The sequence below is a fragment of the Coenobita brevimanus genome, chromosome 27 (assembly GCF_032717465.1).
Source record: "Coenobita brevimanus isolate Jiangsu-jjx chromosome 27, ASM3271746v2, whole genome shotgun sequence".
Lineage (NCBI taxonomy): Eukaryota > Metazoa > Arthropoda > Malacostraca > Decapoda > Coenobitidae > Coenobita > Coenobita brevimanus.
Window position 1 is genome coordinate 18,482,610 of NC_136980.1, and position 22,543 is coordinate 18,505,152.

At 43.2% G+C, this 22,543-nt stretch overlaps 1 protein-coding gene across 1 annotated transcript in view; it reads right to left on the reverse strand.

Moving 5' to 3' along the window:
- Window positions 1–22,543, reverse strand: part of LOC145394480 (uncharacterized) — a 109,966-nt gene that overhangs the window by 43,799 nt on the left and 43,624 nt on the right. The window contains exon 7 of the mRNA XM_080268333.1: window positions 20,543–20,613. Coding sequence (XP_080124459.1) covers window positions 20,543–20,613 — 71 coding nt within the window. The remainder of the gene's footprint in view (window positions 1–20,542; window positions 20,614–22,543) is intronic.

A 22,543-nucleotide genomic window follows, 5' to 3' on the forward strand; every position in this document is an offset into this window, starting at 1 on the left:
GTATGGAAGTTAAGAAGTCACTGCATGATAGTATTGTGATCCCTACCCTGACGTATGGAAGCGAGGCGTGGACCTTGCAAGAGGGGAACAAGTCAAGAGTGAGAGCAGTGGAAATGAGTTACTTGAGAGGAGCATGTGGAGTGACGTGGAGGGACAGGTTGACGAATGAAGAAGTGAAGGAACGTTGTGGGGTAGATGTGGATGTGGTTGAAAAGATTAGGAGAAATACACTGAGGTGGTTTGGACATGTGGAGAGAATGGAGAATGAAAGACTGACTAAGAGGGTGTATGTAGGTGAGGTGGAGGGAGGGAGAGGGAGGGGTAGACCGAGGATGAGGTGGAGGGATGGAGTTGAGAGGTATATGAGGGAGGGGGGGGTGAGTTGGGGGGAGGGGAGTCAAGTGGTGGGTGACAGAGTGACTTGGAGGCGTTTTGTCTGCAGCCACCCTTTGCGGGATTAGGGCGTCGGGCTATAGACAGATAGAAGTTCAAGAAAAAATACTGTAAATTTATTAATTACAATTAAATAATTTTACGTTACATGAATCTCAAATGAATTCAAAAAAAGAACACACTCACTCACTCACTCAAAAGCTAAACTCTTAAGCCTAGGAAAAACGAAAAGAAATACTGGTCAGAAAAGGGGGGCGCTAGGCGGGATGAACTGGGCGTCGTTATGTAGGAAGGACGCTGCACCACGCTGAACCTCTATGCCGGATCACACTGAGTGGAGATTTCAGGAACTCGCTGAAGAACGACCTGCTATCACGGCGCACAATATCAGACTGAATTCAAACTACGAGGCAAGGGCTGGAACCAGCTGCGCCCACTAAATGCCAACGGCAAAAATGTGAGCAAAGCATGCCCACAACAATTCACTCAGCGAAAGCGCCAATGTCGTGCACAAGGACGATCACTCACGAAATAGTGAAAAATGTTTCTGAAAACACTCCCAATCGGGTGAATATGGGGACGGTTAAACTGAGTGATAAACAATGGGAATTCCACTAGAATTAGTGGTTTTCCACCAAAGTTCAATGTCGAGAGTTTGTTTAGATACAGAATCGCTCCAATTTGTGACATGACGCCCTATCAAAATCAATTTTTTTTTCTTCAGGAAAAGAAAGATTTCAATATACATACATATAAATCCTAACTCAGTCACACAAGATTCACACTGTGGTGTGTGTGCTAAGCTGCTACAGGAGAAAGTCACAGTCGTCCATGAGAGTAAAAAACTCGTATTTACATTAATAGAAGCAAGCTTGAGGAAAAAACTCTGTGGCGATGGTGAAAAATCCTGTACTCAGGTCAAACTAAGCGAAAAGTTTGCTATATTTACATTAACAACTAACTGTTATGTAGCGTGATGTATGTAATACACGGTGTAGGTGCGACAGTTGTGGTGTATCTGTGCCTATGTGTAAAATTATATAATACAAATTAATAGAAAAGAGACGACAAGGCAGAAGAGAAGAGGCAGCAGCATATGGCAAGGACGATCAGCTGATTTGCACGACAATGCTGCACCCGCCAGCTGCACCTGCGAAAGGAATCAAGGTGGAGCATCAAAAGTGTTATTTCTCTCTCTCTCTCTGCCTAGGAATCAGTACTTATGTTTATTATTAAGCAGGAATCGTAGTCTTAGGATTCACAAATCTCTCAGGACCCTTGTAGTTTACTGGTTAACCTAGCATTATTAACCAGGAAACGTGCCAGTTCTTGAATTGCTCAAATTTCTCAGAACGGGCAGTTTACTGGTTAACCTAAATCAACACTTACAATTAACATTAGGAAGCTGAGAATCCCTACGCAATCTCAGCAGGTCACATTTTAACACCCACCGTGGGTTTGAACACTCATGTGGATAATGTACATTCTCCGGGAATCCTATCGAGAAGGCCCACAGCTCGAGACACCACAAGGTAATTCATACGCAGCCTCAGATTGTCCTTACGGGGGTCTCAAACTTCCCCTTAACCTATGGTATACATGTATATACAGGTCCTGGAAGTAACGTGTCCTGTGGGACCAACGGGCGAGACGTCAGCAATTACTGGTACACTTTTAACTGGGAACCAGGCTGGTCCTTGGATTACTCAAATCTCTGAGGACTCCTGTCTTACGGAACCCAGCATACAACTGTTGCCCATGTTAGTCAGCAGTTAGCAGGTGAGACATCAGGTCTGCACCTACGTTGTCACTTCCCTTGATGTATCTCACAACAAAGTTAAACTGCTGCAAATACAGTGTCCAGTGTGTTAATCTTGCATTAGCCGTCTTAGTCGTGCTGAGACTAGTTAGTGGGATATAATCAGTTTCCTGAGTGAATGGTGCTCCATATAAATAACTGTAATATTTCTTAACACCATCAACCACGGCCAAGAGTTCCATCTCAATGGTACTGTAATTCCTCTCGGCGGGTTTTAGCTTACGACTGTGGTATGCCACTGGAAAGATTCCACCTTCCGATTCGTGCATTAATACGGCACCTACTCCATCTTGTGAAGCATCAGTGCACAGTATGAAAGATTTGTTGGAATCAGGCAACTGCAAGATAGGCTCCTTACACAGCATATCCTTAAGGGCGGCAAAAGATCTCTCTTGCGCTTCTCCCCATTCAATGGTGTTTGGAGCATGTTTTCGTAGCACCTCATACAACGGTTGGGTAACGAGAGCAAAGTTGGGGATAAAACTCCCATAATACCCCACTAGGCCAAGGAATGCCCTAACCTGTTTCTTGGTCATGGGTCTTCTCTAACCTTCCTGATCTTGTCACCCTGCCACCTGCAGGGATTGTTACCAACAATATGTCCGAGGAACTCCACCTCACTGTGAGCAATTTTTACACTTGCTAGGCTTCACAGTCATGTTGAAACTCTGGAGTCTACTGAAGACAACTTCCAAGAGTCTGAGGTTCTCCTCCAACGTGGCAGAATGAACGAGGACATCGTCAACGAACATATCTACTCCTACAATACCATGGAGCACTTGTCTCATGACACGATTGAATACTGCTGGGAAATTGGTAAGTCCAAATGGGAGGATTTTATACTGATACAACCTCCTACGAGTAGCAAAGGCAGTGAACTGACAGCTCTTGGGGTGAAGGGGAATCTGAAAGAATCCCTTCGCCAAATCAAGCTTTGTGAAATATCGTGACCCTGCCAGCTTGGAGAAGATGGCAATGTGGTCACCCATCGGTTCAGCATCCACTCTGGTGATTGCATTTAGCCTCCTATAGTCGCCACAAATCCTGACTCCACCATCCTTCTTGTGGACCACTACCATTGGACTGCAGTAAGGAGATGAGGACTTTTCGATAATACCTGCAGTCTCCACGTCAGCAATTTTGTTGTCTACTGCGTCCAGTAGTCACATGGGAATCGGATAAGGCTTGACCTTTACAGGAGTATTGCTGGTCAGCTCTATTTTGTGACAATCAACCTTTGCAAGTCTAGGTTGGTCAGAGAAGACGTCAGCATACTGACAGAGCAGTGACCTTATGGCATTCTGGTCACCTAATGCTAAGTCAGTGTTAAGTAAAACATCTCCGACAGTCTCCTCCTGACGGGACTGAACAGTTAAGGGCTCGTCATCATGGTCGTCAGCTGGGATCACCGCGGCTGCCCCGGTTTCTTCCAGTGGCTGGTCACTATCATCAGCTACTCGTAGGCCAGTCTCCTCGGGGTTTGACTCATGATAAGCCTTCAACATGTTAATGTGGAACCTTTTGCGAAGATTTCCCATCTGAATTATGTAGTTGAGGTCTGAAATGCGCTCTACTACATCAAATGGACCCTTCCACTGTGCCACAACTTGTTCTGGGCAGTGGGGAGTAACACCAAGCACTTATCGCCTGGACTAAGCTTCCAAAGTTTTGCCTTCTTATCATAATAGGCTTTCTGAACTTTGCGCACCTTGATCAATTCTTCCTTAGCTAACTCACACGTCGACTGGAGGCAGTCAGCTAGATCAAGGACGTAGGTGTAGGTGGTCACGACTTCAGGGTCAGGTTCTTCATTGTCACATAACTTGCAAAGGACTTGAAGTGGTCCATGGACCGACCTTCCATACACCAGTTCAAAGGGTGAAAACTTCAAGGAATGCTGTGGGGCTTCTTGATAAGCAAATAGAAGAGGAGCAATGAACTGCAGCCATTCCTTTGGCTGTTTGGCGGCCATGCGCTTTAACATCTTCTTGAGAGTCCCACTGAACCTCTCACACAACCTATTACACAATGGATGATAAGGCGTAGTTCGCAGGCCTCGGATGGACAACAACCTGAATGCTTCGTTCATCATTGCAGAGGTGAACTGCAAACCCCGGTCACTTAAGATCTCCTTGGGGATACCTACACGACAGAACACTTCAATCAATGCCTCAGGAATAGTGACGTCCTCTATATTCTTAAGGGCCACGGCTTCAGGCCACCGTGTGCTGAAATCAACAATAGTGAGGATGTACCTTGATCCATCACTTGCCCTAGGAGAGATTGGCCCAACAATGTCAACTGCTACTCTCTCCAACGGTTCAGAGATTACAGGCATTGGTTTCAATGGCACAGGACGGACACGTCCCTGGTCAGTGGTACGCTGACACACATCACAGGAACGCACAAGCCTTTTTATTTCCTGTTCCATTCCTGGCCAGAAAAAGTCTGCATGGATGCGATCAGAGGTTTTCTTTTGGCCCATGTGACCTCCCATCACTGAACAATGACCTAATTTGAACACTGCCAGGCGATACTTCCCGGGAACGACGAACTGCAGTCAAACCTCGACCTGGGGTATTTGTGACTCACGGTATAGCCGTCCTCGCTTGCGAAGGAACCTGGCTTGACCTCCCCGTGAATACTTAATCACTTTATCCTCCAGCTTCTTATGCACTGAGGCAAGTGTCAGGTCAGACTGTTGTTCTTGGACAACATCTTGACTACGAATCAAATCTTGCGGCGTTGCAATGGTCAACGGGGTGACACGATTCGGAGCCTTGGCCATGGCTTGTGTTACTGCAACAGCTGAAGTCTGAGTAGCAACATCTACGGCGCAACTGTTTTTGACGCCCAGTATGTTGCCGATAATGAGGTCAAACAAGGGCTCTGGCATGGCAATAGCAGCTGTCAAGCCAGTGTAGAAAGAAGATGCCACCTGGATACATGCCTCAGGGAACAATCTCACTGATCCATTAATAAGTCTAACTTGGATCTGCCTACCCGTGTACTCGTCGGGCCGTACTAAACTTTGCTTGACAGAGCAACCTGAGGATCCATTATCTCTCAGGACATTTACAGAAATACCTCCCACAAACCTTGGCTGAACAAGAAAGGCAGTGTTACTGGTGGAAGGGTCTGAGGAGGTAGCAGCCAGTCATTGGTGAGATTGCGGAACAAACGATGCAGCAAATGTGGTGCCCTTAGAACTTGATGCCTGGGGGTAGTGCTCACCATCTGAGGAGCTGGAGCATTGACCACCTGACATGGAGGGTTCACTGTTGCTGGGGAGCTAGTGAACTGAGGGGAAGCACCTGTACTGGTGGGGTTGGCACCACAGTGTGCTTGTTGGGGAATGAAGGCAGCATTTGCATCCTGCCTCCAATACACTAGAGTCGATTGTCCTGATCGAGGGTTACGTGGTTTGTCCTTGCCCTGCTGCTGCTTGAAATACCAGTACTGCTGCTGGTTAGGGTTCTTCCTGTTGTACCGCTTTCACTCAGGTTTCTGGGTATTTTGCCCCTGATCCTTCCTCTGCAATTTGCTTGGACCTTGGCCATTATTCTGAGAATGGCCTTGTTGCTGGGGTTCAGTCTGAGACGGTTTCCCAGATTTATCAGCTTTCCTGTTCCAGGTATGAGGCTTACGAGTTTGATACCCGTATGCAGTGAAGAATGCATCAGCTTCTCCACCATTTGGCTGGCATCCCTTACCTGGCAGATCTTAAGCTGAGCCATAAGTTCGGCAGGCCACGACTTTTCTAGCTGCATGCGCAGCATAAGGTCAATTATCCCCTCACGCATGGAAGGAGTTTCATCTTTCTCCATCCACTCACCTAAGTAAGCAGTAAGCCGGTCAAGAAACTGAATGACAGTCTCTTTTTCTTGTAAATGCGCCCTCATAAACTGACTCTTGGCGTTGTCAACTGTGAGACCGTACGCTTTGTCAAGTGCGGACTTCATCTCATACATGAGATTGTCTCCACGAATTCTGTGGAGAATATAGAGAGCAGGGCCCTCAAACAAGCTAAGGAACTGGAGCCATGTAGCTGCATCATCCAGCTGGTACCGTATAATTGAGCCATGTCTTCAAAACGAGCTATGAATGGCTCAATTCGCTCGCCTTCCTTGTATGGAGGAAGCTTGATGTGTGGGGTCGCCAAAACGTTTGCAGGGAGAGCTCTCGTGGAGCTTGGGTCAGCTGCACCAGACGTGTCTGAAGCCAAGGAATCTCGCTTGAGCCTCAGCATCTCAAGTTCATGTTTTTCACATGCCTCTTGCTCGGCACGTTCATGTTCTTGCTCTCTCTCTCGCTGTTCTCACTCGTATTCGCGTTGTTCTCGCTCTTGTTCTAACTTGAGTTCGCGTTGTTTTTGCCCATAATTTGTGTTGTTGTTGCTCTTGTTCTAACTCGAGTTCGCGTTGTTGTCGCTTGTGTTCACGTTCTTTCTCACTTTCCTCGCATTGTTTTCGCTCGTGTTCACATTCTCTTTCACGTTCTTCACGAGCATCTTTCTCACGTTGTTACTCGTAACTAAACCGTGAGAGGACTTAATTTTGGATTTTCTCAGGGTCGCTAAGCCCCATATCTCTAGCTTCCTGTACATAGATGTTGGCAGCCATGATGCTAACTCAGTCTGAGTGAACTAAGGACTAAGTACTGACTGCTATTTTGCAAAGAAATGCCAATAATCAAGAGTAAAGAATATAGGCACAGGTCAGTGGTGACCAGTTTTATCTAGTTAAACTGGTAAAGAAAGAAATTTAAACAAACTGACTGTGAAAACTATTACTTAAAATTGATAGAACTAACTCAATAATCACCAATAAAATAGTGCCTATAGACTTTAATGATAAATACCTAAGTATGAGTGAGTAATTATTATCTCATGAATAACTTAAGAGCTAGGAGTTAATATCCTGGAATGAGGTTGCCAGATGTCACGGGGTTATGAGAACTGAATATTGTTTGATACTTTAAAATGTTGCTTGTAAATATGGACAATAAATTGACTTGTGAAATCAAGCAGTTTTACTTAATGCGGCTTACTTCGCCGATTCTCTAAGGATGAGAATTTATAAACTTTCTCAACAGTACACAGCAGAGACTAATTTCTCACGAGTGCTGTTTGTAGTACTGTTAGCCTCTCGAGAAAGTGACTCCACCCCTGACAATCAATATTCTTGCTGGTGCATTAATTCCTGGCTGGACAACAGATTTAAGCTTAATACAAAAGGACTGGCTTAAGTACCAGTTATGAATAATGCAAAGCGTTCGTGCAACTAGGAGCGGCAGCTAAAATAAGCTTAATGTGGAGAAAAAAAAACACGAGTTTACATTACATTAAGCTCAAGAAAAAGAACTGTAAATTTATTAATTACAATTAAATAAATTTACGTTACATGAGTCTCAAATGAATTCAAAATAAGGAGAACACACTCACTCGCTCACTCAACAGCTAAACTCTTAAGCCTAGGAAAAATGAAAAGAAATACTGGTCAGAAAAGGGAGGGGCTAGGTGGGATGAACTGGGCATCATTACGTAGGAAGGACGCTGCACCACGCTGAACCTCTACGCCGGATCACACTGAGTGGAGATTTCAGGAACTCAATGAACAATGACCTGCTATCACGGCGCACAATGTCTGACTGAATTCAAACTGCGAGGCAAGGGCTGGGACCAGCCGCACCCACTAACTGCCAACGGAAAAAATGTGAGTGATACATGCCCACAACAATTCACTCAGCGAAAGCGCCAATGTCACGCACAGGGACGATCACTCATGAAACAGTGAAAAATGTTCTGAAAACACTCCCGATCGGGTGAATATGGGGATGGTTAAACTGAGTGATAAATAGTCGGAATTCCACTAGAATTAGTGGTTTTCCACCGAAGTTCAATGTCATGAGTTTGTTTTGATAATGAATCGCGCCAATTCGTGACAGTGCATATCTTAATTTTTACCTGATCTATAACTCTTCACAAACTTAAGTTCAAATCCTGTCAGAACTGTATTGTTGAACTTACCCTGTGACCGTGGCATTTGATCTTTTCCTATGACCTTGACCTTTGATTGTTTCCAAAATTGAATGATTTTTTTTCTTCTTGTATCTTTATCCTTTGGTCAAATTCTAGTCTCAGACTGATAAAACGTTGAGTTGACTTTGTCCCTTGACCTTGATTTTCGACCTATTGTTCTTAAAAAAAATAGGATGACCCCCGGCCACCCTCTTATGTTTCACTGAAATCGGATCTTAACTGTTTTATTTATTCTTTTATCAATCACTCATGTGGATCAAAAATTTATATTGCCATGTGAACATTAAATGATTATTCTCAAAACTTAACCACTTCACTATGGCCCTTTTCTCAACTTGTCCCCATATTGCTCAACTTATGATTAAAACTGTCGATGTTCATTTTGCTATAATGACTCACCTAGCCCTGTGATCATAATGCTTGACCTCTTCCTCTAAGAAGGAATAGGTTTACTCACTGAATGAAGCGTCTTCCACCACCACCAACACCATCTTCAGCATCATCATCATCACATCTTCCCAGTTCCAGATAGGGAGATGAAGGGAGACAGGTAACAGAAACAAAGTACGAACCATACAGCAACTTACCTATTAGTTCTTTGGTGATTGTTTGATTTAGGATAGGGCATAACTAACAAAAATTAATCTATAAGCAAAAGGCATTCAAAACATATCAACAGATCCCTAGAATAAATGAAACCCCAGGAACTCGGGCCCTGAGCCATCGATGCAAAGCATCACTCGGTATGCCTCCACAGTGCTTTGCGCATGGACTTACCATACAACCTTCGTGAGTTTTTTTTACATAATCGGTTCATCCCAGCACCACCATCTTGGCTGGGGCAGGGGACTGAGCCAGACCACTCCTGATGGAGGCTTTGGGTGGGTGGGGAAGGGAGACATACTAGACCTGGTCAGGTGGAGGAAGTGCAAGGTAAAAAGCTGGGAGGAGGGTGATGAGCTGGGACCAAGATGGGGAAACAGATTACCCCACCAACAGGTCATCCCCGGAAATCCCGACAGGATAGCCGTATCAAAACCCATGCACAACCCTCCCCCCACCACACCTGCTCATCACTGGCTCATATTGTCATTTGTTAATGGCTTTCACTCCCACCTCCCTCTTGTCATATTATTTATCCATATTGGCACCTAAGCCTTATACAGGCAAAATAGCCAAACTAAACAATTAAAGAAGAGGTGCCAGTTAGTCCCTAAATCAATGAAAATACAAGCCAAAGACACACACACACACACACACACACACACACACACACACACACACACTGGAGAGAAAAAGACAGGACAGAGGGAAGCTCAGTGATTACTGGGCTGCCACTTCTGGGATGCTGCATTGGCCCATACCCTTTGAGAGGGAGGAGAGTTGGAGAGAAGGAGGGAGGTGGAGGGAAGGAGGAAGGTGAGAAGAAAGGATGGTTAAAATGAGAACCCTGTAACGCATTCGAGGACACTGTTGTGACCCACACTAACTTTGGCCACATGGCCCTTGCTTCCTATGTGGCCCAAGTGGGTGGTGTTCTCAGTAGCTTCCTAAAATGATGCGCTGTGTCGGGTGAAGGTAGCTGGTGTGCACTCCTTGGCTAGGTTTTTCATATAACACAGGTGTGGGCTATGAAAGTGTCCACGAATGTGTTACGTACTAGACATCGAGTGCATGGACAAGATCGATGTTCTTCTGCCAGGAGACTGGGAGTCGACCTGCTGCCCCCCCCCACCCCCCCACTGCCCACTTAATTTTTTAAAAATTGTCCTTAGTTACCCTTGGAGGATTACACTATTTTTTTTTTTTTTTTTTTCAAACTGTAGTGTTAAGAGTTAAGTCCATACCTTTTAAGTTTAATAAAAACAACTCCATTTTTTTTTATTGGTACACATAGTGGTAGGTGGTGGCGACCATCATCCACTCACTTGATATAGTGCTGCCTACTTCTTCCTTAGCCTTTATTATTCTTTTTCTGTGCCTGCCCTCCTCTCTTCCTATTTCTCCCATCTTTCCTGTCACTTCTTATTGCTTTTCTTTCCTTTACAGGTGGCTTTCCATTGAGTGACAAGCCAAATGGTTTCCTGTAAGCCAAGAAACCATTTAAACGCTGGGTGGTAACCATATAACCAAACCATAGGTGCTCCCTACGTGTCAACAAGTGGGTTGGTGGAGGGTTAGTGCCCCTCCCTGTAAAACAAATAACTCAGAGTCAAATGACCACCCCTTACGGGATTATGGCATCAGGCAATAGATAGACAGTAATGACCACGAATGTGGTAGCGTAAAAAAAAAAAAAAAAAAAAACTCGAATGTTTACCAGGCTTCAAGTCAAACTAAGTCGACCCCATATGCCTTTGCCCTTGTTGACCTAATCAGTTCATCGTCCCTTCATACCCTTCATACTGTATCACTGACAAAAGCTTGATTGAAATCCGTCGCGAAGTCCAAGAGATATGGTTCCCACACCCATATGGTCTTGACCTTTGACCCGTTGATCTTGTTGACCTAATCAGTTTATCATCCCATATTGCATAAATGACAAGAGATTGGTGGAAATCTGATGATGTGTTCAGGAGATATCCCGCCCAGAAAAGTGCAACGGACACACGGACCCACACACGCACACTCGAACATACCAATCAATGCCTCTTCCACCACTGGTGTATAGAGGCATAAAAAGCACATGAGCAGAACTATCAAACAGCATGCACAGTGGACCAGGCCACAATGATCATTCACGTATTTATCCAGCAACATTATATATATTTTTCTTTAATGTTACAAGTTCAGCTAAAACGAAACATTGTGATAACCACAGCATTTAATTACGTAGACTCATTAGATATGCAGGACTCTACGAGGAATTCCCTTTAATCCCAAATCACCAAGTAAGGAAGCTTTTCGTAATTTATTACAGACAAAAGCATGAGTCATAGAAGAATTAAGATTATTAGAATAGCAATTAATCATCAGCCATTCACTTTTTTTTTTTTTTTTCAGACATCTCAGATTCCTTCAAAGTTCATCAGAATCGAAATTATTGGTCCTATGAAAGTGCACAAATTTTCTAAAATTTTGACATGATCATCTAGAGGTACAATGCGTGAGCTAATATCACTGCTGCTCTGGCTGTTTCATTTGTGTTTCCTTATACAGAAAGATAAACAGATATTATGGATGATTAATATCCAAACAGCCTCACTGGCGAATTGGCAGCAGGCATTGATATAGACATTAAGGTCGACAGTACGATAGCGTGTAATGTAAGCAGTACGATATGCAGTAAGGAAGACAGGAAGGCAAACAGTGAGGCATGCAGTAATGCAGAGAGCAAAGTAGGCTGTAAAGTAAACAATAAGGCTAACAGATAGTAAACGGAAAGACGATAACAAGGTAGACAGAAATGTAAATAGTGAGAGAGGCGGAACGTACGGTACAGAGGCAAAGAGTAAATAAGGAGGCAGACAGTCAGGGAATGAGGCAAACAGTACCGTAGAAAAGCAGACACTGAGGTAGAAAGGCATACAATAAGATAACAAGGCAGACAACTAGGTAAACAGACAGAAGGCAAGGCAGGTAATAAGGCAGAGAGAAAAGAACCAATTGTTGAAGGCAGACATTAAAGCAGAAAAACAAACAGAATGCTATAAAAACATAGACACACACACATAAAGGAAGAAAATTAGACATTTTATAAGGTACAAGAAGACAATCAGACAGAAAGTTTGATCAAGGAGCAGGCACGCACAGTCGTAAAGGACTGTCGTTGGTGATGTAGGTACACAGAGTTGGGGAAGCAGTAAGGCAGATGTGCAGATTGCAAAAGACAGAAATACACAGGGAAAAACAGGAAAGCAGACATTAAGGCAGGAAGATAAACAGTATAACCAACAAGCCGGCAGTATGGATAACAGGGAAGTAGTTAGGACGACAGCAGGAGTGGCTGGTAGAAAGTAGACTGAGGAACATCTATTAAAACTGAAATTAAAACATACGGACAGAAAGTTCGTAAAGCCGGGAAACATATATTATGGTAAAACAGACAAATAACCAGTAATAATGGTAGATAAACAATAAAGCAGGCAAGTAGACAGAGAACGCGAGAGATTATAATTAACGAGAAATTTTATCCATACTCATTGAGAAGACTCATCAACTTTGACAAAATCGGTCAGAACATTCTTATTTTCTCAACAATGGTGTTTCTATTGAGCATTACAATTTGATTTGTACAATACATAGCACTGTAAATTCAAGTCACAGCGTATAAGGAACTTTCCCCTGTTGTCTGAGGTGAAGTTGGTAAGGCCAATCACCAACCACAAACAGGAAGGAAAATCGAAAAGTCGACATGCACTTAGACAGGCACTCAGACAGGTATCTCGGGAGGCAGACATACCTTGACAGGCACACAGTATTATTAAGACAGGATCACTAACAGTGCGGCAGGTAAGACAGCAAAATGCAACACAGTACGAGTAAGGCAGATATTAAAGGAGGGAGACAGATCTTAAGGAGGAGAGTCAGATAATGGTGTTCACGAGTAGATTACAAGTGATGGCGCTGTGCACCCTGGGTGGTGCAGCTTCTGCGTCCACCCTGGAATCAAACCTCCCAATTTTCCCTGCATCTCTCCGTGGAATGTACCTTGATCCGATCCCTGTGAGATGCTGTTTACCTTATAGTAGTGCCGGTTCTCTGCACGGTGTATGTACTGTAACGTACCTGTGGGACGGGTCCACAGGAAGCTTTGCTTACCTGTGACCGATGAGTCTACATAGCTAGACAGACCGGAGTTAACAATAACAAAACAAGACGGCCCATAGATGACAACTCGGATCACCAGCAGAATTTATGTAATTCTTGGCGTATGAGCACATAGGCCTATCCAGAAAACTGCATCGAAAGCCATCAATAATGGTTTAGTGTAGGGCCATGTGTCACAAAAAATGGCTTCGTGTGCAACTGATTAAGAAAATTTACAACATGTACCATTTAATTGTCTAACATCTAAGGTGTTTAAAAATACATGTTGGGAATTTTTCTCAAACACTAAGGAGATTTAATTCACTATTGTTGTGACCTACCCCCAACTCTCTAAGCGAGGGCTCAGAATTGCTATATGAAATCCTTTCTACACTGTTTCCTTGCACGTACTTGTATCAAATTATGTCAGGAGTAGTAAAATAAGGCAGGGAATGTCATACTGTACTTTATAGAAAAAATGGCTGATGATCGGTCGAGTATGGTAGTCTACCTGACGAACCTTGCCGCAGTGTGCTTGTGCATACATTAATGATTGTTTGCTTTGTTGCTGAGATTGTTTTAGTGCTTTCCTAAAGTTTCCACCTGAATATGTGCCTCAGTAATTGAGCATTGTGTTTTCAGCCTACCCATCTATCCACTATTCCATTTGTAGTTCTGTGTATATAACAATAACATAATCCTACTAAGCTAATAATTCTTTTTTTCTTCTCTATCAGGTATTTCAGTATCAGCCTGGGATGATGGATTTTCAAGGAAGTGGAAATTCCCAGAAAAAAGCAAGACTGGACATTGATTACACTCAGTGTTTCATTTGTCAAGGTACCAAGGGAGGAACATAAGTGAAAATCCTAACAATATCCTCGTATGAAAACATACTAGAATACATCAGCAAAAGGGCTAATAACAATGATGGAACATTCCCACATTATCAGTGAAATGCTGAAAGATGTGACTCCTCGCAGGTTACAGGAGAAAACTGCAATCTATCACAAAGAATGCTACTCCAAGACATGCCACAAAAAAAAAAAAAAAAAAAGAATTAGAATCAGTAAAAAGACAGTTTGTTAAGTCCATGCTTCTCAGGGTTCCAGGAAGACCTTCAACAGCTACTGTCTCTTTGTGCTTAAATGCTCAAACTGTCCCTACAGCACCATTCACCAGATGATCTTCAACACCTTATTTAAGTGACCTGTGCTTCTTCTGCGAAAAAGGTGATCCCAAAACTGAAATTCATGGTATGACTGGCAATGCAGGAACAAAACTGAGGAAGTCTGTGGACCAGTTTGGCTCAGATTCCCTCTCCGACTCTCTACTCCCATTGATCCTACAGATGCCCATGCCATCGATGTGAAATATCATCGCAAATGCTGGATGACTCATGTTGAGAATCCTTTATTACGAGGCCAAAATTATCAGTAGATTAAACTATGGCTTCAGGGATTCAGTTTGAAAAACAAAAGGTTGTTCTGGCAGAAATCGAATTCATCAGTGTGATAGAAGATATGCTTCAAGCGGATTTAGTACTTGATATGGCAACCATCCAAAAGAGCTTCACACATATTAGAGCGGCAAATGACATATAGACTGGAGAGATGGACGGAAGAACAATAAAAAAAAAACAAGCTGCAGAAATATTTTAGCAACATCCAGTTTGCAAGGCCATCCAATACTAGAGAGTCTGAGCGAATATTTCTCAAATCTGTAGGTGATGCAGCTGTCCAGAACATCAACATCAGAAAACGATACAATGGAAATTGTTTTCAAGTGTGGAAGAATTCTGCACAGTGTCCTGGCAAAAAAAATGTTGTGCAGGATGGACCTTTCAAGGCTCACTCCAAGACACTGATGACCACGTTCCGCCTGAGCAATATTCATTCTTCAGATGGCTTCTGCTTGGTTCAACTTCATCTCTTGACACAAAAGATCGCGATGATGAAGTTCACAGGGAAGTTTCAGACGTGATTCTGCAAGTTTTTAAGTCACATAGACAAGTTGGGTACAAGGGCAAAGCAGAAAAATCACCGACACCATTTCGCTCATATAGAGCATGGCTCCTTCAGCTCAGTTTGGGCATTGCAGTGCATCAGTCCACCCGAAGCAAGCAGCTAATAGACCCTTTGTATTCTTATGGCCTGTATGTTGACTATTCAAGAATTTTGCGTCTTGACACAGCTAGCTGAAGCTGTTGCCCAACAAACAACAGTAGGAGGTCTGCATGTACCACAGGCCATCCAAAAGAGACGCGTCACCTTTTTTGCCATTGATAACTCTGACTTCAACGAAGATACCCCCGATGGCAAACGCACAACACATGGTACAGCCACAGCAGTGTTTCAACAGAAGTTTCCAGGTGATACCATTCCAGCCATCATCCTACAGAAACCTCCAAGAAAGTCATTTCTACCACCAAATGAACCTCCTCTAATACAGTGCTCTATTTCTTCCAAAGTCAAACCCCAATCTCCACCGCATGAAACATTTGTGACTGGAGAAAACAAAGCTGTTCTCATGCAGTACAGGGTGGATGATATGGTGTGGCTATTTTCCAAGACAATTGGTACAATTGCTACAACTGAAAATACTGCTACCCAGCATGGAAACATCCACCCCTGGGCTGCCTACAATTCCCTGATGTCAAAGAGCAAACCACTCACACAAGTTTGTACTCTTCCTCTTCTCATGGCTCCTGCATCAGACTGGTTTACACTTCTGACAGTTCTTAAGCAGGCACAGGGCATATATGCTGCAGTTGTTGGACCAGGAAGTCATTACACTTGACATGCAGCTGTATGAGAAAGCCAAGCAACTAGAGATGAGCAGGCTTGACTGCAAAAACCAATGGGTGCTTCGGGTAAGAGAACTTCACACGCAGTGGCAGCATTGAGAGCAGCCGGAACTTTGATGGAAGCCAGTGGACTTGATGATGCATGGGTCGAAGCTGATATATTTGGCCCAGCAACAGTATGGCAGATCCTTGAGTGCAGGCACTACAAGAGAGCCCTGAATGCACATACTGTTAGCCTGCAAGCCCCCCCTCCATCTGTATGAAAAGGCATTCTTCACTTATCACCCAGACCTTGCCTCAGAGTTTCAAACATTAGAACACTCAGTGGAGGAGGCATGTAAAAAAGGAATTGGTTTGTTGGAGGCTCATCAGTCAATGGCACAACAGATGAACATTAAGAACAACGACTAGATGATTTCAACCAGAGGAATTCAGACAAGCCCATGTTTAAGGTATACCTTGACTATATTGAGCTGATCCTGACGATACTGAACTTCATCAGGACAACACGATAAGGAAACTGGGACCTCCACCTTTCATCTCTCGAATGCCTTGTAAGATACTTCTTTGCTCTAGACAAAATTCATTATGCTAGAATGGTCCCCTTGTACTTGGTAGAGATGAAAGCACTACAAGAGACAGACTATGGTATTTGGTCAGAGTTCAAAAATGGAAACTTTGTCATCAAGAAAAATGAAGTACTATATTGTGCCACTGGACCTGACCATGCCATAGAGCATGAGAACAGATGGATGAAAGTCTCTGGTGGCCTTATTGGGGTCACATTGAATGAGAGTGCCAGAATAAGACTATTCTTCACAGCACCTGAGTTAGCTCGACTTGCAGAAGAAGCAGAGACAATGGTCACTTACAAGTAAACGAGAGGCAGCGGCATCATGAACTCTCAGTCTGACAGAGCGCCAGGACAAAGAAGTAAACCAGCTACCGAATGTTATCTCAGCCCAGAACCCATTCACATTTGCCGGGGAAGGCTTTGTGAGCTTCGTCAGTCAGACATATATGCTGGACAGTGTAGTAGAGGACATGTGCAATATAACAGCTCATGGAGATACGGCTAACTCATCATTTGTAAAAGATAAGATTACTGAGGCTAAGATCAACCTGTGGGCACTGATGAAATGCCTGAACCTTCACACCTGGAAATATGCAAACAAGGCATTGACACACAAAGTTGGATCACAGGTCATACAGCTCAGGGGTGAGAGGAACCTCTTTGCACGCTGCTTAATTGTGGCAAGGTCACGGCCTGAGATCGATATTCGAAAAGTCCTAGGCAAATATGAATTTTCCTTCCATCCAAGATCTTCGTTTGACAGCAGTGGTGAGCTACTCCCTATGGTTGAGAAAAGCAAGATCATGCACATCTTGAAGCAACAACAAAAGAAGGCACAGACCAAGGTACTGGTGGTGACAGCACAGAAAGTGATGACCCTAACAGTGTAACCCAGAGACAAGAGAAGACTGACCAGCACAGATATTGATGGAATGGCACTGGTCCAAGAAATGGGAAAGCCCCAACGGGTACGAACCTGTTCTGACTTAGCTACCCACTTCTGCAACAAGTTACAACAGAAATCTTCTACCTATGGCGAAGTGGACCGATATGATCTCCCGGATTCACACAAGGAGAAAACCCACAAGAGACGTGTTCGTGGCCAGAAGACTATCAGGTACTCTGTTTGTGATAGTACCCCTTTGACAAAGGTTACTGTGAAGAAGTTCCTCTCAGACATCCATACAAAGGATGAGTTAACATCATATCTGGCTCAGGGCATTGATAATTACACTGACTCACAGCAAGCTTTTGTTGTGGCATATCGAGATTCTGTGGTGACAAATGCTGAGATCCTGTCAACCAAACATCTATTCAGCTCATATGAAGATATGGACACCAAGATTCTTCTACATGCGAAAGATGCTGCAGAGAGAGGAATCAACACACTCGATATTCAGTCCCCTGATACAGATGTGCTGGTTTTAAGCCTCAGGAGATATCCCCAACTACCTGCAGAAACCAACTTCATTATAGGAAATGAAGGTTCAAGAAGAAGGATCTCCCTAAAACAAATTTATGAAAGCATTGAGAAAATGACAGCAGAAGCATTGCCAGGCTCTCACGCATTCACAGGAGCATATCAGACAGACAGATTTGCTGGAAAGAACAAACTATCATGTTGGAAGACTCTCCAGTCAGCCTCTGATGACATCAAGCACTCCTTCAAGGAACTGGGCAAAACTGATGTGCCTTCACCGGAAGTTAAGGACAAACTTGAACAGTTTGTCTGTAAACTGTATGGCCCAAACACACCTCTCCGCCAAGTTGCTGATCTACGTTGGAAGCTATTCTGCAATAAGCAAACGGGGGGAGAGAAACTGCCACCGACAAGACAAGCTCTCAAACAAGCAATACTTCGAGCACATTACCAGTCAATGATATGGGAATCTAATACAGTAGCAATGCCCAACCTACCACCACCAGAGACATATGGCTGGACAAAGGAAGAAGGAAGCTATCTGCCGGTTACAACCTTGGAGCCACCAGCTCCAAAAAGCAGTGCTGGAACTTGTAATGTGCAACTGTTCCAAATCCAGATGTGAAAATCGATGCACCTCCAAGCAGCACAAACTCTACTGCACAGAGATGTGCAAATGTGGCTCTGATAGCAATGTTTGCCATAACACAATGGAAAACAACTTGGAATCCCTACTTGAGGAGCAAATTGACAGTAATGAATCATGAGTGGAAGCCATATTGACCCACGCATTAAAACAGCTGTTCTACTAGGTTCTGGATCACAAACTGTAACAAGGAATAACACACCAGAGATATTGACTCTTCTGTTGTTACAGTAATAATAAAATATTTTTTTTTCTGCTGAGTTCTTTAAAATCAAAGTTTTAATGTAAGAGACTTGTTTATATGATTACATCAAATACATACTTGCTCTACAATTTTCCCTACCAAAAATACTATTGTGGTAAATATCCGTATAACAGATGTCAAATTTCATGTTTCTCATTAAATAAATCTGTTGTTTTAATAAAGATAAAGGATATTAACTAAGACGATTCCATTGGTGTCATGTATCACTTAAAGTTAAGTTGACAGCATCTTAGTCCCAGGATCTTAGTCTAGCCTACAGAAGCCTGACTGAGACTCACCGTAAAGAATGTGTACTTGATAATACAAGGCAAAATTAGAGTAGTTTAATAAATGTAACGCCATTGGAAAGGGAATATTTGGAAAGTTAATGTTTTAAAACACCAATTTAGAATCTCAAATGACTTACATATCCCATTTCATATAAATAAAATGCAATGAGATATAATATACATATTCCATTTGAGACCAATGCTATGAGAAATTATAATGTTGTAGGCGGCTGTCTTGGCTTTATGTAAATTAGGCTTAAGAATTTATTCTTAGATTGTGTAAGAAATAAAAGCTAAAGGCCAAAAACCCCATATTAGAACATTTAATGGTCCAAAAAGGCTGCACTTTGGCTGAGTTATGGCAAAATATTACATGCACTTTGTGGTGGCCATCTTGCTTTTCCGTAAATACTGACAGAAGTCATGACATAAAAAATTCCAAACATATATTTTGCGTGATAGGGCACCATACTGACACTAAAAAAATGTGTTGGTAACTTTCTTCATTCACTGAACACGAAACTACACAAGCCCCTGGACTAGTTGTAATATCTTGTACACAGACAAAAAGAGTACTGACACGGACTCGAACTCAGATCATCACTAAAATATACTCAATTCTTCCTTGGTGCATGACCCATATATCCACAAAATTTAACTGAAATCCAACAATGGTATTCTGAGAAATCTGGTGGAGAAACAAATAAACAAAAATAGGGCTGAATACATAACTTCCTTCAACTCCGTTGGTGGAGATAACAAGTAGACAGGCTAGTAAGGGAGACATTAAGGTAAAAAACACAGACAGTAAAAAAGAAATCAGACAAATTGCAAGACAGTAAGTCAGACAGACTTACACTAAGGTAAATCGGGTAGGCAGACTATAAAACAGACATAATAAATCACCCAAGCTACGGAAGGTAAGGCCGATGGAAGTACTGGTATGTCAGTGTCCCTCGACCTCATCCGAGACAGACAGACATACAAGCAGGCAGGCAGAGAGAGGAAAACAGACAGCATACAAATAGGGCAACTCATACACAGGCAAGCAGACTGACAACCAAAGAGGTAAACAACGAAACAGCATACATAGGACCTTAGGGTACACTGGATAAAAAATATATATATTGCAAAGGAGTGGTCCGATGACATTTTAAACAAAGACTAAAGCTCTTGGTGTTCGGAGATAATTTATCTGTTATCATGTGGATATATGTATGCTAAAGTATTGTCAAGGACGTGTTAAGCAAGCAGTATATATACGCCACTGTTAAGAAACCATTTATATCAACATAGAATTGAATTATCTGGGATTTGGCAGCACCCACGATCTGTAGTGTCACATTGTTTCCCCCTAAGTCATCACTGACAATTTTTTGATCCAGTGAACACCTGTATTCAAATGTGAACGTGGTAAGATCGTCTGCCAGCAGGTTAAAGTCCTTGTCTCTCACCCATGGCAAACAGGTAACCAAGCAGGAAGGCAGGCAGACACACAGACAGGAAAACACACACACTGATACACACAATAAAACACGCAAACAGGCCATAATGGGCCTACCTGTTGTCTGATATGTAGGTGGTAAGGCCGGCTGTCAGCAGATGTATGTCCCTCGCCCTCACCCACGACACCTGTCACCGCCACAAAAGATGGTACACTTTATTATTATTATTATTATTATTATTATGTAGGTGGGGACGCACATCATCCACACACTAAGTGTAGTGGTAATCTTTTTTCAGGGTAGCTCTATATTGAGTGGCAAGCCCAATGATTTCCTGTAAACCAAGAAAGCATTTACAACGCTGGGTGGTAATCTTATAACCAACGAACACGTGTTCCCTACGTGACAACAAGTGGGTTGGCGGAGGGTTAGTGCCCCTTCCTGGAAAACGACTAACTAAAAATAAAACAAGGAGCCTCGGACCAGGACTGACCAAAAGGTGACGACTAAGGACCGAACAAAGGACATGGTAAGGATAGCTATGAGGAATGTAAGGGGTGCGAATATGAGGTGAAAGAGAGAGAGATTGTCCAGATGCTTGAGGGTGCGCAAGTGGATGTATTTGGATTAAATGAAACTAAATGGTGAGGTGAGAGTGTGAGAGAATGGGAGTATGGATGGGGTATACGTGCGGGAGTAGGTGAGAATGAGAGGGCAAAAAAAAAAGAGTGTGTATTGTTGTGGGTAACAGATGGAAGAATATAAGAGAGTATGGATCGGTTGGCCCAAGGATTGTGTGGGTAAGACTGAAAGTTGGACTACAAATGTGGGCGATTGTGTGTGCGTATGCGCCAACACAAGATCGTCAAGCAGAGTGAGAGAGGAGTTCTGGACAAATGTTAAAGTGTGCATGGAAAAATATAAAAGGAATGAGAAAGTGTTTTTGATTAGAGATATGAATGGAAAAGTAGGGAATGTGAAGGTGGATAGAGTAGTTGGTGAGTGGGATGTGCCTGCAGAGATGGATGAGAATGGCAGTGCTTTAGTGGACAGTTGTGCTGGAAGGGGGTTGGTGATAGCCAATATGCTCTTCAGGCACAAAGTGATCCGTAGGTATACGTGGCAAGTGATGAAAATGGTGGGTGGCTGACTGAATGAACGGAAGGCAATGACTGGTTATGTGTGTGTGGATGAAACGTTGAAAGATGTGTAATGGATGCAAAAGTACATAAAGGTTGGGGGAGTGGACTTTCTGACCACCACTTGGTGGTGGCCATAATAAAAATCCAAATGAAATGGAGAAATAGAAGAAGGGAAGGACAGGAGGAAGTAGTGCATACACAGAGGGTGGAAAGATTACAAGGGGATGGAAAAAAGGCAGAATATAAGAGGGAAGTGGACGAGTGATTGGGGATATAGGGATTGGAGCAGATGGGGGAAGTGGAAGGTGTGAGCAAGATATTCACAGAAGAAATCTGTGCAGCATGTGAGGTGGTGTGTGGGGTGAAGAGAAGACGTAAGGGCATGCAGGGAACAGCATGGTGGAATGAAGAGGTGAGAGAGGTTGTGGCACTAAAGAAGAAAGCATATAGTGAGTGGATGAGAAACAGGGGCGTGGAAGAAGTTGAGAGACGGAAGAGAGTGTTATATGTAGAGAGGAGGAGAGAGGCGAAAATATTAGTAAGAGTAAGAAGAGAGTGGATAAGGACCTGGGAAGGAATCTGAGTGTAAAGTAGAGGGAATGTATGAAAATGTTCTGGAAAGAGGTAAAGTAAGTTAGACAGGGTGCCAAACAAGTTAGCTGGGGAGTGAAAGATAAAAATGGTAGATTACTAATGGAGATGGGGGGGGAAAATGAGCAGATGGAGAAAACACTTTAAGGAATTATTGAACATAAAGAATGAAAGTAATGCAAGTATAAGTGGCTGGGGAATGGCTGGGAGAAGGAGGGATGTGAGAACAAAGGAAGAAATCAATAGGATGGAAGTTGTGGAAGCAATAAAGAAAGTTAAAATGGGGAAAGCCCCAGGAATTATTGGAATGTGTGCTGAAATGCTGAAGCATGGAGGAGAGATAGTAGTAGAATGGATGTGGAAGATATGCAGATTGGCCTGGGA